The sequence below is a fragment of the Delphinapterus leucas genome, chromosome 9 (assembly GCF_059928025.1).
Source record: "Delphinapterus leucas isolate spDelLeu-1000000601 "Yukka" chromosome 9, BTC_Dleu_Yukka2, whole genome shotgun sequence".
NCBI lineage: Eukaryota > Metazoa > Chordata > Mammalia > Artiodactyla > Monodontidae > Delphinapterus > Delphinapterus leucas.
The window spans coordinates 39,929,629-39,946,047 of record NC_143137.1 but is presented as its reverse complement, the minus strand read 5'-3'; the positions used below and the strand labels follow the sequence as shown (position 1 = coordinate 39,946,047).

The window sequence follows — 16,419 nt, the reverse complement described above, 5'->3', positions numbered from 1 at the left end:
CTCTCCTTGCAGGAGCTCAGCTACACCGTAAGTCTCATGTATTCCCTTTATATCTTTTCTGAGCTCTAGACACATTTCCTAGAGCTTTCTAGACATTTTCACATGGGCTGCCAACAGGGTACCTCAGACTCAACATATTTAGAACTGAACGCATTATCTATCAGTCTCCACTCCTGGTAACCTGCTTCTTTTTCTATTCCCTCTTTTAGCCAATGGCATCATTTCTTGTCTAGGAGCTGAAGCCAGGAAACAAAGAGTTATCCTTGCCTTCAATCCTTTACCTCAAACTCATTTGATTACCAAATTATGTCAATGCACCTATTCAAACTTCATCCACACTCAAGCCCTTTATTACTACAGGGACCTTGAACCCTCTTCTTGCCCTTACTTGTACCTTGTTCTTTCCACTTTGTCCAGAACGATATCTTACAAATGAAAATCTGATCCCATACCTCCTCAGATTAAAAAGTTCTGTATTTTTCATAGCTTTCAATGTTATATATAGTATGACACACAAGATCCTTCATGACCTGGCCCTTGCTTGCCTCACTGTGCTGACCTATTGCTTCTCTTTGCCACATAGAAAATGTTGTTCTCTTTCCCATTTATTTGCTGCTATAATCTTTCAGTGATACGAGCAGTTATACACATGGGATAAAATAATGTTGGGCCACTGTGAATTGAGCTGAAGTAACCATTTCATCTCTTCTCCATGGTCTAGACATTGCTTCCGTGTCTAAATGTCCTGTGTAAGCAGGATTTAATCGAGGCACTTAGAGTGAATTTCTACGTGGACTTATTAAAGCATTGATTTAAGAATTTCAGTATTTTTTAAGTAGCACTGAGGCTCATACCTCTGCCTCAGTCATCTTACGTGGGGCAAATGATTTCATGTGTGACCAGATGGCGTACTCTTTACATGATGCTCTTCGTGTGGTGAAGAGTTTTGGAGTCAAAATCTGTGATTCCGGGTGGAGGGCTGTAGAAGCAGCCCTTTCCATATACCTTGAAAACCACGCAACCAGTGTGGGCTCCCGGGAACAGCTTGCTATTGTGGAATTTACAAGATCTCTTCCTGTTATTCCTAAGACTCTGGCAGTTAATGCTGCCCAAGACTCCACAGATCTGGTTGCAAAATTAAGAACTTTTCATCATGAGGCTCAGGTTAACCCAGAACACAAAAATCTAAAAAAGATTGGTCTTGACCTGGTCAATGGTAAACCCTGAGACAACAAACAGGCAGGGATGTTTGAACCAACCATAGTTAAAGTTAAAAGTTTGAAATTTGCAACTGAAGCTGCAATTACCGTTCTTCGAATTGATGATCTTATTAAATTACCCCCAGAATGCAAAGACGATAAGCATGGAGGTTATGAAGATGCTGTTCACTCTGGAGCCCTTGATGACCTGATTTCTTTTATTTACAACAATCTTAGATGCAATTTTCTTGTACCTCGAGTATTACACATTAAAGTGCAAATTAAGCTGTCAAAAAACAAAAAGAAAAGAAAATGTTCTTATTTTGAGTTGGGGACACAAAGGAGGAAACCTCATTATACGTGCAGCAGAGAGGGATTAGTATCTAAATACCTGTTTTAGTCAAGATCCTAGCACATAGTAGGTACTAAATACATGTTAATATTTGTATGAATAAAATCTGGGCTCTATATGAATGGGAGTGCTTTGTTGCTCACGGACTGTAAAACTGTCCTCAATGTATAATTAAAATGTGAGAAATGTTTCTTGCACATCAGTAATATAAACACTTTCAAATAATGTCTGAGGAAATGCAAGCTCAAATTTACAAATAGCCTTTTACATAAACAACACTCAGAGGTGCACTTTCCCCTTAATTCATGTATATAACTTCCATTAATGTTCCTTGCCTCGGTATTTAGCTTTTATTTTTATGTCTGTAGTATAAATCTGAGTCTTGACACTTTAATGGAAAGATCTTGGTTTGTGATGACATCATATCAAATGTAAAATAGAGATGGTTGCATTGTTTGGAAAACTTTCATCTGAGAATGTTTGTCTGTAATCCTGAAGAAAAATTATTTTAAGCCAGTGACACTGATTCTCAAGGGAGCCTCTTCCAGTTCATAGGTTCTACATGCTACCTTCACCCCTCCAAACTATATCCCCGCATGATTTATTGTGGGCAGCTATAGAGAAAATGGCTTGATATGGCCCAGTCTCAGTTAAAAGGCAAAGGGCTCAGGCTGGAGAGAAATGCAATAACTCATTATGGCTTCTATAGGAAGGGGCTGATATGTTGCAGGGATGGGGATGAGAAGAAACAGGTCATGGGAAGGGACCAGATGTAGCTCATTCTGTTGTTGTTATTATTATTACTATTATTATTATTAGTGTAGTGTTTGGCGTATAGTAGGTATTCAAGAAACCACTCTGGTGAGACTTTGTTCCACATCCTATAATGTAAACTTTTTTTTTTTTTTTTTTTGCGGTACGCGGGCCTCTCACTGTGTGGCCTCTCCCGTTGTGGAGCACAGGCTCCGGACGCACAGGCTCAGCGGCCATGGCTCACGGGCCCAGCCGCTCCGCGGCATGTGGGATCTTCCCGGACTGGGGCACGAACCCGTGTCCCCTGCATCGGCAGGCGGACTCTCAACCACTGCGCCACCAGGGAAGCCCTAATGTAAACTTTTTCATACCAACGTCGGGGCAAGTTAGAGGTTTGAATGTACCAGAGTTTCCTAGGTTTTCTTATGTTGTTCTGAGATCCTGAAAAATTGGAGGTAGGCATAAATCTTTGATTCTCCTCACAATTCTCTTTTAGGCATTCCTGACAGAGGGCGTGGCCATTGGATCCTGCTTGTTATAAATGGAAGTCTGAAACCCAGCGGTCTCCCTAAGTTATCTTCACTCACTTCCCACCCCACCTACCCATAGTAGAGCAACTGCCCCGATGAATGATGTGAGGCTTTGACCTTCATGCTGAATTGTGACCATGACTTTTTAATCTAGTACTTTGTTCACTGGATCAGACATAGGCTGAGAGTTTTTATCCCAGGGCAATACCACTTCTCCAAACGTGAATCTCAATGGCTACTTCAAGGATCATAGAATACTGAGCTGGAATCTAGGTCATTGTCCTTTTGTTAGGGAGGACGAAACAGGCTCACAGACATGAAGTTCCTTGCTCAAGATGGGTTTAGTGACAGAGCGAGGCTGGGAGCTCAGTTACCTGATTTCCAGCACAGACATTTCCTCCCTCACTCCATTCCCTGTTTCTCTCATTCTCTCTCTTTCTTCCATTCCTTCTTCCCTTCTCCCTTCTATTTTATTTCTGTCATATGAGAACACTTTCACAGCATAGAAGACATAATAATTTGATATGTTACACAATTATTTGGTATAATTTTTATATCATAAAAGTCCTAACAAACAATTCTTAAATGACCACAAGGTATTATTCAAAGGCACAAAAAGATGGAGTTTACTTTTTGGGGGTTTTATTCACTGTTAACTTTCTCTAAATCAGAGAATTGAGTCCTGACTGTTTTGCTTTCAGACTGCTCAGCCACTGATGTTGTTTTGTCTTCCTTTGTGGCTCATTTTTTGTAGCTGATGCTCTTGTAAGGGCAACTCATTGTCTTGTTCTTAGTTCAACCCGCTCTCTCGTGTCATTTAATATCACCGTGACACTTCTCTCGGTTGAAAATTATACATTAGCTGCATAATTATTTTTCTTTTTATTTTAAAAATATTTCAAGCATACAAGAGTTAATAACAGAAACCCGTATTTTCCACTATACAGATTTAGTACATATTAACATTTTGCCATAACTTTTTCAGATAGTTTTAATGAAATATAACATTTCAGATCCATTGGAAACCCCCTTAACCCCCAAATCTCCCCAGGGATAAGCATTTTTAATGTGTGCCCCCTTCTTTATATTATGTCTCCAAAAACAATGTGTTTTAAATAATTTACATAAATGGAATCATTGTGTATGTTCTTTTTTGCAACTTTCCTTATTTACTCAGAACTACTTTCTTTAGATATATTCATACTGATACAGTAATTCATTTTCATTGATCCTGGTATGTATGATATTATTTTATGAAAAACATCATAATTTATCTATCTCTTCCACTATTGATAGACATTACAGTTGCATTTAATTTTTTCTGTTATAAACAATGCTGCAGTGAACATCTTTGTCTATATTTTTTAGTGGATTTATGTGAGAGATGCTGTAGGGTACCCACCTAAGAGTGAAATTTGAGGTTTGTAACTTATATTTAATTTTGCTAAATGTGCTAATTATTCCCCAAAGTGGCTTTCCAGCTGACACTCTTCCCAGCAGTGCATGAGAGTTCACATTTCCCTATGTCCTCTGTTGCAGTAACTTGAGTACTGTTCACCAGTGACTTCCAGCTCTCTGCCTTCTAGGCATGTGGAGGCCTTGCACTCTCCCATTCCCTTTGAAGTTAGGCATAGCCATGAGATCATTTTAGACAATGAAATGTGAGCAGAGTCTTAAGGGCGAGTGAGGCATTCATCACATTGTCTAGACTTTGCCTCAGTGAACTTTAATGATCTCTATGGTGAATTCTTCATTGTATTGGGTTGCAGTGAGGATAACATGGAGTATAAAGCCTCAAGCTGACTGGACAGTAAACATTAACTATGAGTTATAAATAAATCATTGATGTGTTATATTAGAGCTTGGAAAACTATCCTGTTGGCCAAATCTGACCCACTGCCTGTTTCCATAAAGCTTTATTGGAACACAGCCATGCCAGTTTTTGTATGTCTTGTCTAGGCAGAGTTGAGTCGTTGAGACAGAAACCAGGTGGTGTACAAAGTTGAAGATATTTATTATTTGGCCCTTTGTAGAAAAAGTTCGCTGACCCCCGTTTTAAGCCACTGATCTTTTGGGATTGTTTGTTACTGTTGTAGATCATAGCACATTTTGACTGATATGCTCACCAACATGTGGTATTATCTGACTATAAGCTTCTTACCAATCTGATGGGTGTCTTGAAATATTTTTTATCAGGTAAGTAAATAATTCCTTTTTTTAAAAAAATAAATTTATTTATTTATTTTTGGCTAAATTGGGTCTTCTTGCTGCACACGGGCTTTCTTTAGTTGTGGCGAGCGGGGGCTACTCTTTGTTGTGGTGTGCGGGCTTCTCCTTGCAGTGGCTTCTCTTGTTGCAGAGCATGGGCTCTAGGCGCGTGGGCTTCAGTAGTTGTGGCATGAGGGCTCAGTAGTTGTGGCTTGTGGGCTCTAGAATGCAGGCTCAGTAGTTGTGGTGAGCTTAGTTGTTCCGTGACCCTGGTCTTCCCGGACCAGGGCTCGAACCTGTGTCCCCTGTGTTGGCAGGAGGACTCCCAACCACTGAACCACCAGGGAAGTCCCAATAATTCCTTTTTGAAAGCCACAGACATATCTTGATGACCCTAATGGCTCTTTATTTTTAAAGTTTTTAAAAATCAACTTTATTGAGGTATAATTACATACAATGAAATTCACCCATAAAATTCCATAATTTTTATTAAATATACAGAGTGTGCAATCATCACTATAACCCAGTTTTAGAGCAATTTCATTATCCCAAAAAGTTCCCTTGGGCCCTTTTTCAGTCAATCCTCACTCCCATCCCTAGCCCCAGACAACCACTAATCTGCCTCCTGTCTGTATGAATTTTTCATTTCTGGACATTTCATACTTTTGGAATCATGTAAGTCTAAATGGAATCATGTAATCTTTTGCATTTGTCTTCCTTCCCTTAGCATAATATTTTTGAGATTCATCCTTGTTTTAGCACAAATCAATAGTTTGTTCCTCTTTATTGCTGAAATCCCACATTTTATTTATCCATCCACAAGCTGATGGAAATTTGTTTTGTTTCTACTTTGGCTATTATCAATGCTGCTATAAACACTTGCATACAAGTCTTTATATAGACATATGTTTTAAATGGGTAAATTTCTGGGAGTGGTCCTGTTGCATAAGATGGTTAGGTTTATGTTTCACTCTTAAAAGAAACTGCCACACTGTTTTCCATTTTACCATTTTACCTTTCCACCAGCAATGTATGAGAGAGTTCCAGTTTTTCCACAGCCTCACCAACATTTGATGTTGTGTCTTTTTGATTATTGCCATCTCGCAGGTATACAGTAGTATTTCATTGTGATTTTAATTTTCATTTCACTAGATACTAATGATGTTGAGCAATTTTTCATGTGATTATTAAACATTCACGTATCTTGTTTTTTGTTTTTTTTTTGCGGTACGCGGGCCTCTCACTGTCGCGGCCTCTCCCGCCACGGAGCACAGGCTCCGGACGCACAGGCTCAGCGGCCATGGCCCACGGGCCCAGCTGCTCCGCGGCACGTGGGATCCTCCCGGACCGGGGCACGAACCCGCGTCCCCCGCATCGGCAGGCGGACTCTCAACCACTGCGCCACCAGGGAAGCCCTCACGTATCTTGTTTATGAATTTATTCAAATATTTTGCCCATTTTAAAATTGGGTTGTGTTTTCTTCTTATTATTTAATTGAAAGAGTTCTTTATATGTATTCTGGATATAAGTCATTTGTTAGATATATGATTTCAAATAATTTCTCCCAGCCTGTGGTATGTCTCTTCATTTTCTTAACAATGTCTTTTGAAATGCGAAAGACTAATTTTGAATAAGTCCAGTTTATCATTTTTCTCTTTTATAGATTATGTTTTTGGCATTGCTTCTCAGAACTCTTGGTCAACTGAAGATCATGACAAATATCGTCTATGTTTTCTTTTAGAAATTGTAAAGTTTTAGCTTTTCCATTTAGATCTATGATCCATTTTGAGTTGATTTTTGTGTATGGTAACCCTAGTGGCTCTTAATTCATACCTTTTGGGGTGACTGGTGGAGGGGAAGGGAGTATCAGGGCTGAAAAACTGGTGCCTTAGAGTTTGGTTAAAAAGAAAAAAAAGGGAGGCACAGTCAGAAGCCAGAGAACCTATTTTCCAACTTTCCAAATATGAAAATATGAAACTTTTAAAGTATAAGAATATGTTACTTCTGTGAAAAATACATTTGAAAATGTTATCAATGTTTATATTGCAAGCAAGTAATGAGAGCTTACTCCTCTTATGTGCATAAAGTTGTGGATGTTTGAAAAGAAACTAACTGAAGCTTATGCAACCTTATCAATATTTTCCTTCCGGTTTTATAGACTTCAAGAGAGTTGGGCAAGTCCAGAGAGACTTAACTTTTCTTCAAAAGTTTCAGGGCATAACTCAACTCAGCAAGGAACACTTTCATAATTCTTTCATAAAATGAGGGGAACACGGATGTCTTTGAGTAGGACCAACACGGCTCTCTGTAGAGATTTAGTTGTACACGTGGAGGGAGATAAGCTTGTTTTTCTTTCTAGCTGCTGCAACTTGGGAGCAGAGTGGGAAGTTACACTGTGCTTACTTAGCTGCAGAATTATGCAGCTATGAATCAGTATTTCCCCCGAGGTCCCCCAACCTAAAGGAGCAGGCATCAGAGTAACAGTAACAGTAGCAACATCAAAAAAGATCCTCCTAATCTCCACCCACCAGGAAAATGCTCTATCCCCCACTCCCCCCATGTTGCTTCCCTTTTGGGCAGAGTCCCAGGTGCTGGCCCCATCCTCCATGTTATGGCTCTTGACTGTGTTCGATGTTCCTCTGCTAGCCAGGGCTGGTGGATTTCATGGTCAAGTACTGTCTTGCAGGCTCTTACACCCTCTCACCACAGGCCTCTCTCCCAATCACCATATACCCACAGGCCTTGGAGTCAAACAGACTTGGTTTGAATCCTGGCTTTGCTAATGGCTCCATGACCATGGACAAATCATTTGCCCTCTTTGAGTTTCAGTTTCCTTTTCTGTAAATATGAGACAGTAACACCCAACTTTCAGGATTTCTATGTGAATTAGAGACAATAGGAAACACCTAGCATGGTGCCTAGCTTGGTATAACACTTTTCAGCATCACTCATCTTATTGAGTGTATACCATAAATGGTAGCTCCCCAAAATCCAAAACAAAACAAAAAGACTAGTGGCAGTAGTACAAGTAGGTTTTCTCTTTCTTCCCCTTTTCCCTCTCCTCTTCTTTCTTCCTCCCCCTCCCCCTTACCTGTGACAGATGAGATCAATGTTGCAGACGTTTTGATGAGCTATGTGCTCTGAGCCTGAGCCAGAGCCACAGTCATTGTCACAAAAAACCTCTCCTTGCTGGCTAGTCATTATTGTCACCATTTCTACCATCTCCCTGTGACCCTAGACAGGGGCTTTACCCATTGGAACTAGCAATGCCTTTCATTTCAGGGTAGCATGGGCTGAAATGTTGCTAGCGTTGTAAGGGATAAGCCTTTCAGAGCATAATTTGGGAGCATCCGATGCATCAGCCTCTCAGCGCCTCATTTAAAATATACTCTGACTCCCTTAACATAGCCTCTTTGCTACTGCTGCAAACCCCAATTCAAGCCACCATCATGTCTCTCCTGGACAGGAGTCTCCTTATTGCTGTTTCTGCTACCGCTTTTGAACTCTATAATGTATACTACATTTTGCAGCCAGAGAGATCTTTTTTTAAAATTTATTTTATTTTTTATTTTTGGCTGCATTGGGTCTTCGTTGCTGCACACGGGATTTCTCTAGTTGTGGCAAACGGGGGCTACTCTTCGTTGTGGTGTGTGGTCTTCTCATTGCAGTGGCTTGTCTTGTTGCAGAGTACAGGCTCTAGGCATGCAGGCTTCAGTAGTTGTGGCATGTGGGCTCAGTAGTTGTGGCTCGTGGGCTCTAGAACGCAGGCTCAGTAGTTGTGGTGCATGGGCTTAGTTGCTCCGCGGCACGTGGGATCTTCCCGGGCCGGGGCTCGAACCTGTGTCCCCTGCATTGGCAGGCGGATTCCCAACCACTGTGCCACCAGGGAAGCCCAGCCAGAGAGATCTTAAAACATAAATCACTCCATGCATTATACTACATAAAATCCTCTGCTTCCCATTGCTCTTAGCATAAAATCCAAACACTGCATCATGCTTTTACAAAATCCTATATATATGGGCCCCACTAATGTTTCTGCCATCATCCACTACTTACATTTGCTGTGCTCTAGCCACACTGAATGTCTTTCTGTTCTTTAACCTAACCAAGTTAATACATTCCTCAGGATCTTTACACGTGCCATTTCCTTTGCCTAGAATCCTCTTACCCCATATCCTCTCATGACCATCTTTTCTTCCTTCATTTAGATTAAGCTCAAATGCCATGTCTACAGGGAGGCCTTTCCTGAATACCTGACCTAAAGTGGTGTCTCCATTCCCCTAGTCTTTTGCTATTGCACTATCAGTGTTTTAATTATGCATTTATGTGTGTATTTATTTTTTATTTGTTTGGTGTCTGTCTCCCCCAACTAGTATGTTAGTTCCAAGAGAAAGAGACATTCCCTGTCTTGTTCACCCCTTTATCCTCAGGATATAGAGCACTGCCTAGCACACAAAAGACTCAATAAATATTTGTCTGTTAAGCCGAATAAACAGATATCCATCCAGAAACTACTTCTCCCCTTCAGAAAGCACTTCTGGCCACTTCCACCTGCTCAGATGTTTTGCTCCATAATTTCTCACACTTGCCTCTGAGGAACATCCCATCACCATCCCCTGGAGAGGAGTTCCTGGTGGCAAGTGTGTCTGGCCTCTTGTTCTTTCAGGATTTGAGGTAGGATTTGAGCCTGGGTGCCTCCTGTCCATAGTCTGAGTTCTTGTAAATGGTGACAGTCTGGTGTTTGAAGAGTGTTGGTGTCAAAGACAGGTTTGAAGAGCTGTGGAAATCGGTTGGGTTAGTCAAGAACACATATCTAAAACATGCAGCAAAACTGGGCATTGGGATTTTGGCTGGTGGGAAGCAAAGCTCAAGAAACCAATAGAGTGGGGTGGCCCAGGGAGAGTGGTCTAGATGAATTCTAGATTTGGAGTATGGATTCCTGAGGCCATTTCCTATGGAGGCAGAGCCTGTATTTAATGTGGCTGATCTAGGTTTGTTTAAGGAATTGTAATGCTGTTTATAGAGTTCAAGACTCCCTTGGGACCTGCCTCAGCCATGTTTTTCATGCTCCCTCTGCATCTTCCTCTCTGAGGAAGACTGCTATACTCCTTTCCACAGTTATACCTTTACATTTCTTTAAAGTATTCTCCAAATTTTCTGTCCCTGGAACAATGGAGAAATGTGACATTTTGTAATCAGGTTTTCAAGAGTGAGCCTTGGACTCAGTTTTCAGGCACACAGTCTTTTGGACTAAACATTGCTTGCTTGTGAGATATCTTTGCCTGCCATCTATAGGACATAATTGTTTGTGGCAATACACAGAGATGTCCCTTAAGGAAATCCAGTACATATAAAGCTGAACTCTAATATATACACTAGAGGTGATTATGTTACAGAACAATAAATAGTGGATACCATTAATGATTCAAAATAATATTTAATTTAAAGCAATAGATCATCATACAAATTTATGGCATAAAATAAAGAACATGTATACAAAAAAGCCATCACGCCTCCTGAAGTAGAGTATTCATAGGCTTTTTTCAACCTCGCCGTATATAGAGAGTGTAAATTTTGGTTGGAGTCATTGTTTGGCAAAGCCGTTGTTTGCTCAAGGCAGCAGTAGAGACATAAGTTTCCCCCAATTCTCACATAGAAAAGTATCACCCAGAAGTCACAACTCTCAAAAACTACCTTCTGTGCACCAGGCATTATCATTTGTGCTCGCAATAACCACAGTAGGTGCTATTTTTGCCTGTGTTTTACTGATGGGGAAATGGACAGAACAGCTGACTTCTTACAAATGTGGCTGAAGCTTCATAAATCAAGTCTTGCTTTTTGAATAATGGTCGTACCTCTTGTTTCAAATCAACAGCGCAGCAGGTTTTTAACTTCACCAACTTTCTCGGGGAGAAGGAAACTGAACAATAATTTGTCTGTAAAAGTATGAGCAAGAAATGTTACCCTAGAGTTGTGCAGAAGTAGTAAGATGCAAGAACATTGATTTTTTTGTTGTTTTGTTTTTGACATGTTGGGAAAGGCTATAGACAATTTTGGGTGTGAAAGAAGTTGACTAAGATGTATAAATTTGCTCTGATGTTCTGGCCTCAGAAACATGTTGTACTTCATTTTAACATCTCTCTCTCTCTCTCCTATTTTATAATGACTTTGTTTTCTTGACTATAACATGGCTGGAATTCTCCAGGCATGACTATATTAGAATTGGATTAGTAAAAAAAAAAAAACACGAAGAAAAAAGACTAAAACAGAATATCATTAGTTATTGTTAATATTCTAATAGTTATCCATTCAGATAAAAATTCATATAGGATTTGAAAATAACTATGGATGAGAAAGATTGCTTTATAATGAAGGAAATATCCACTTAAACTTCCCAAACTTCCTAAATAATTGATAGAAATTTAACCGTCTACTTTCCCTGAAGTAATAGCTTGAGAAAGTGTTTCAATAGATACATCTGATTTTATCTTACACAATTCTTTAAAAAATGGTGAAGAATTCTGGAAACCTTCTGGAACCACTAGTGTTTATTATACTGATATGTAGTTAAAAATTTAGAGAAAAAATTGATCTCTTCTTTGGGGAATCCATATAATCTGAGGAGATAGAAATAGCAGGTGTTGGAAAAAGAGGGGGTAGTTTTAAGATGACTTATTTTTTATCTACTGCCCATTAGAATTACCTGGGAAGTTAAAAAATCTCCATGTCAAGCCCACACCTCACACCAGTTAAATCAGAACCTAAATTGATGGAAACCAAGGTCATTCCAATGTGCAGCCAAAGCTGAGAACCACTGCTTAGAGAGTCTCTGTTAAACAGCCCACTGGAATTCTCCCTTCCTTGAATTCCTTCTGCATTTAACCTATTTTCACATGCCTTTGTATATTTTGTTTTTCTAATTTGAAAAATATACTGCCTGTAGTCATTAAGTGTGTCTTAAATGAATTTTATGTATAATTAGTTAAACCACCTCTGATATACATAAATACTTTGGATAATTACTGGGCTTGTAGTCTATCATACTTAATAATGAACCACACTTCTCCTTCTAGATTGCTTAAACATATTTCAAAGTTGTTAGGATACAATCCACATTCCTTATAATTTGGTAACCCTAATCTGTCATCTTTGGCACAGAGTGTATGGGAGAATGTGAATCTGTGTGTGTGTGTGTAAACAAATATACACATAAATAGAATTCTGCTGAAATTCCAAAGCAGCATATTAAATAGTAGAGGGAAAGTTGGTTTAATTATCTTGTATTACTGACAGCCACTTTTCACGATCTTATTTTTTTCCCACTCAGTACAATCAGAAGCTTATGTTTTTATTAAAATTTATTAATATGCATCATCAGTATATCATTTAGTTCCTAGGATAATCTTAGACGAGCTAAGCTGGTGATTTAACTATATGATAATATGCTATTATATCCCACATTTGAAAACGAAGATTATGACATTCATAGTTCATATGTGGACCAAATAAAACTGTCGACTTTTTTTTTTTTTTGCAGTACACGGGCCTCTCACTGTTGTGGCCCCTCCCGCTGCGGAGCACAGGCTCCGGACGCGCAAGCTCAGCGGCCATGGCTCACGGGCCCAGCCGCTCCGCGGCATGTGGGATCCTCCCGGACCGGGGCACGAACCCGCGTCCCCTGCATCGGCAGGCGGACTCTCAACCACTACGCCACCAGGGAAGCCCAGAACTGTAGACTTTTAATGAAAATATCTGTCTGTAGATTTCAGCTGAGCTAAAATGAGTTTAAATGGTGATGTGACCTACCTGTGTCTTGATTAGTGTAAAAGGAAAAGTTTGACAAACCTTTTTGGAAGAATTTCCCACTTTCACGTTTTGCTCTGAATACAAAATCAAGCTTTTAAGGATATGACTACAAGGACATTTAAAAATCTTAACAATTAACCAGGGCATTGAGTGAGTACATGCAGCTCAACCTAGTGGGGTTTTTCCCCCTTTGTTTTCTTTTTTTAAAAATAAATTTATTTATTTATTTTTGGCTGCGTTGGGTCTTCGTTGCTGCACGCGGGTTTTCTCTAGTTGCAGCGAGCAGGGGTTACTCTTTGTTGTGGTGGCTTTTCTTGTTGAGGAGCACGGGCTGTAGGCGCACGGGCTTCAGTAGTTGTGGCTCGCGGGCTCTAGAGCACAGGCTCAGTAGTTGTGGCGCACAGGCTTAGTTGCTCCGTGGTGTGTGGGATCTTCCCGGACCAGGGCTTGAACCCGTGTCCCCTGCATTGGCAGGCGGATTCTTAACCACTGCGCCACCAGGGAAGCCCTCCCCCTTTCTTTTCTTTTCTTTTTTTTTTCTTCTTTACCATGATTCATGGTGAATCATAGTTGTTTAAAAAACTATAGGATTAACTATTTATGATTTGTATTACTTATACAATATTAATTGTTATTAATTGAGATATTAATCATTTTTCTGAGATGGGAACCCTAACAAAATGTCCAATTAAGACTTTTCAAAATTAATTAACTGGAAGATTCTACTGCTTTTTTCCTTGTAAAATTTTGTCTGGGAAGCTGGCACTGATTCTCATTCTTCTATCTACTGTGAGCTACTTAGTAGCTGTAAAATAATGTCAGAGCCTGCTTTTAAGGAAAACATCCTTTCAGAATGAAGGGGTTAAAGAACTTTGAATTGCTCACATGTGACTGTGACAAATCGCTTTAACCTTTAGCTGCTCTGTGTTACTTCTGACTCACTAAAGAATAGCCAAACCCAGGTTGCTTTCAGAAAGGACTCCATTTTATTCCTGAAGGAAGTGATTATGTGTGAAATGCTTTTAAACTTAACAATTATGAATATTATCATCTGATGTCAGGCAGTACCTACTGCATCTGGATTCCCTTTGTGATAAAGTTTGACATTTCGTGCTAGAACTGAATATATACCTTTTCTTAAAATCAAGTCCTCAGGAATCACTTCCCTGGCTCATTCCAAGAGGAGGCACCTTGAGGAACAGTGTGTTCTTTCCCATTTGTATACCTCATGCAACAGCACTCTTGTTGATCAGAGGTAATTTGACAAATGGAATTTAAAAGAGGATTATTAAAACAGCTAGCAAAAATGCAGCACCAGAAGCTCTGGAAGCCTACAGACATGACTTCTTAAATGCATTATTTAGTAATTTATATTTGATATTTTAGATTCTGAGCAGCTCCTGAGTGAGAAGAGAATTGGAATAGAGATAGTATGTTGCCTAAGGTTTCGCTTAGCTAGATGCATCTAGATAGCCACGTTAGAGTCAATTCTAGGGGTTTCATGGCAATGAGGAACTCTGAGCAGTAGAGACGCTGTATGCTAATAGTGATTGCATCATCATCCTTTCCATGTGTTGAGGTCAGTTTGATTTAAAGATATAAGTGGGGTTTTTTTGTTTATTTTTGTTGTTGTTGTTGTTATTTGTCTGGATTATTCTGGTTGCAGTAAAGAAAGACCCTTCTCAAGTGTGCTGAAGAAAGGAGACCCTCCTCTAAGAAGAGGAGTAACAAGCGGTCTGAGTTTCACTGGTGTGGTTGTTCTGGATTCAAGGCTGCCCATGAACCTTAATGGCAGGAGCTCATGCATTTTTCCTTTGTGCTAAACCATTTCTAGGACTCAGCTGCACTTTGAATGACTGCATCTTTCTGTCCCCTTGTCCAATCAGCTGTGGAGAAGGGGGAATCAATGGCCTACTGTCCACTCAGTAGGGTCAACGGGTAAGAAATGGTTCCTTGATAATACGGATGAGATATTATCCCAAAATACATTGTTACCAAAAATGTTATTGGGAGCAAAGGAGGAAAGAATCCAGAGAAGAAGTGTTGTCGGGAGAAGATGTCAAATTCAGGTTTGCCTGTGTTGAACAAGAGGTGACTGTAGATACCCAAGTGCATATATGTAGAAGTGATTTGGTTGGTTGAATCTGAAGCTCAGGGCAGAGGGCAGAGCTCTAGAACTAGCCTTGGTTGTCATTAGCACATAGGTGAGAGTTTAAATCATTAGCTCAAATGAGGGTATCTGAAAAGAGCATATGGAGAGAAAGGCAGTGTGCAGAAAAAATGAGGAGAGGAAAAAACCCTGTGGAACACTGACATTTAAGGAACAAGCAGAGGAGAAGCAAATATACTCATATGGGAGATAGTAGCAGAATAGGGTTAAACCTAGGAGAGAATAATATCATGGAAACCGAGGATATACAATTTTAGAAAGGACTGAGTCTCTACTATTCTCAAATAGGACAGAAAGTACCAAAAAATAATAGAGAATTGACAGATTTGACATGATGGAGATCATTGGTTGCCATTTCCAGAGCAGATTTTGCAGAGTTGAGGCAAGTGTGTGGTACATAGGAGGTGAAAATCAGCTTTTCATGGTTGAGAGAAAACAGGAATAGGAAGCGAAGATGTAGAGGTCGTTGGAACAGAGTATTCTTCAGAAGCAGCCGAACAGGGAAGAATAAAGCGAGCACATAGTTAGAGGTAAGGCCTGGGCCAAGAAGACATACTTTTTCAGGGTAGAAAAAATTTGAACATGTTTATTAGCTAGGGGTAAGAGACTGGAGGTTGCAATAGGAGTAAAAGGTTGAAAAAAAATTATGGTGCTGATGAAGCTAGGGGAAAGTAATATGGAAGAAGATTTCACCATGATAGGTAGTTGCCAGTAATAGACTGGCAGTTCTGTGAGTTAGATACCAGTAAGTAACTATGAAAATATTTGTATATAAGGTATAGTGTCCAGTTAACTCTTAAATTGGTTTATTAAACCGCTGATATCTGTGCCAAGACTTTCTGTCTCAGCTCTCTCATTATAGGTGAGAGATCATTTCTTTTTCTTTGCTTTTTTCTTGTTTGTAATGGAGTTTGAACAACATCCTTGCTCTTGGTACAATGATGGCAGGAACAGTTAAAGTCCCCCGATAATTCATTATGAACTATTTTAGAGCTACTTTCAACCATTTGGCTCTGCCTAATATTTTAGTAAAATTCAAAATATAGTGTCATTGACTGACATGTCTTTTCTCCATTTCCTTTTCAACTTACCCCCAGGAAAAAATATTAATAAAAAAAATTCTAACATTTCCCTCAGCAAAAGTATTTAATAAAATACTGTCCAACTCTTCCCCCCTCCAACCAGATGATTGAAGTGGCCTATGCAACTGGAAAATTCAAGAAAAAGTTTTTGTGATCAAGAGCTTTCTGCCATTTAAAGAGTTGTAACCATTTCCTCATGGTATTGGTGATTCCAGACTTGCCTTTCTGCTGCCAGTGGAGCTCAGTCACTCATGTCAGCAGGGAAAGAAAACAGAGACAGGGACTCAGACAGACATAGCATGGGACATTTATACAGAAT

The 16,419-nt window shown here is 39.7% G+C and overlaps 1 protein-coding gene and 1 non-coding gene across 2 annotated transcripts; both read left to right on the top strand.

The window, feature by feature from the left end:
- The first annotated feature begins 597 nt into the window (after positions 1-597).
- Positions 598-727, top strand: LOC115801772 (small nucleolar RNA SNORA20). The gene has a single exon (XR_004022104.1). It is a non-coding gene; the product is annotated as a small nucleolar RNA SNORA20 (small nucleolar RNA).
- A 176-nt stretch (positions 728-903) lies between these two features.
- Positions 904-1,227, top strand: LOC149748385 (T-complex protein 1 subunit alpha-like). Its single transcript, XM_089917079.1, has one exon. The coding sequence runs from the start codon at positions 904-906 to the stop codon at positions 1,225-1,227; it is 324 nt and encodes a 107-aa protein (XP_089773205.1).
- Positions 1,228-16,419: the final 15,192 nt, after the last annotated feature.

Excerpts from the sequence above, each read along its gene's own strand:
- LOC149748385 (XM_089917079.1), top strand. The coding sequence starts at position 904 with ATGGCGTACTCTTTACATGATGCTCTTCGTGTGGTGAAGAGTTTTGGA.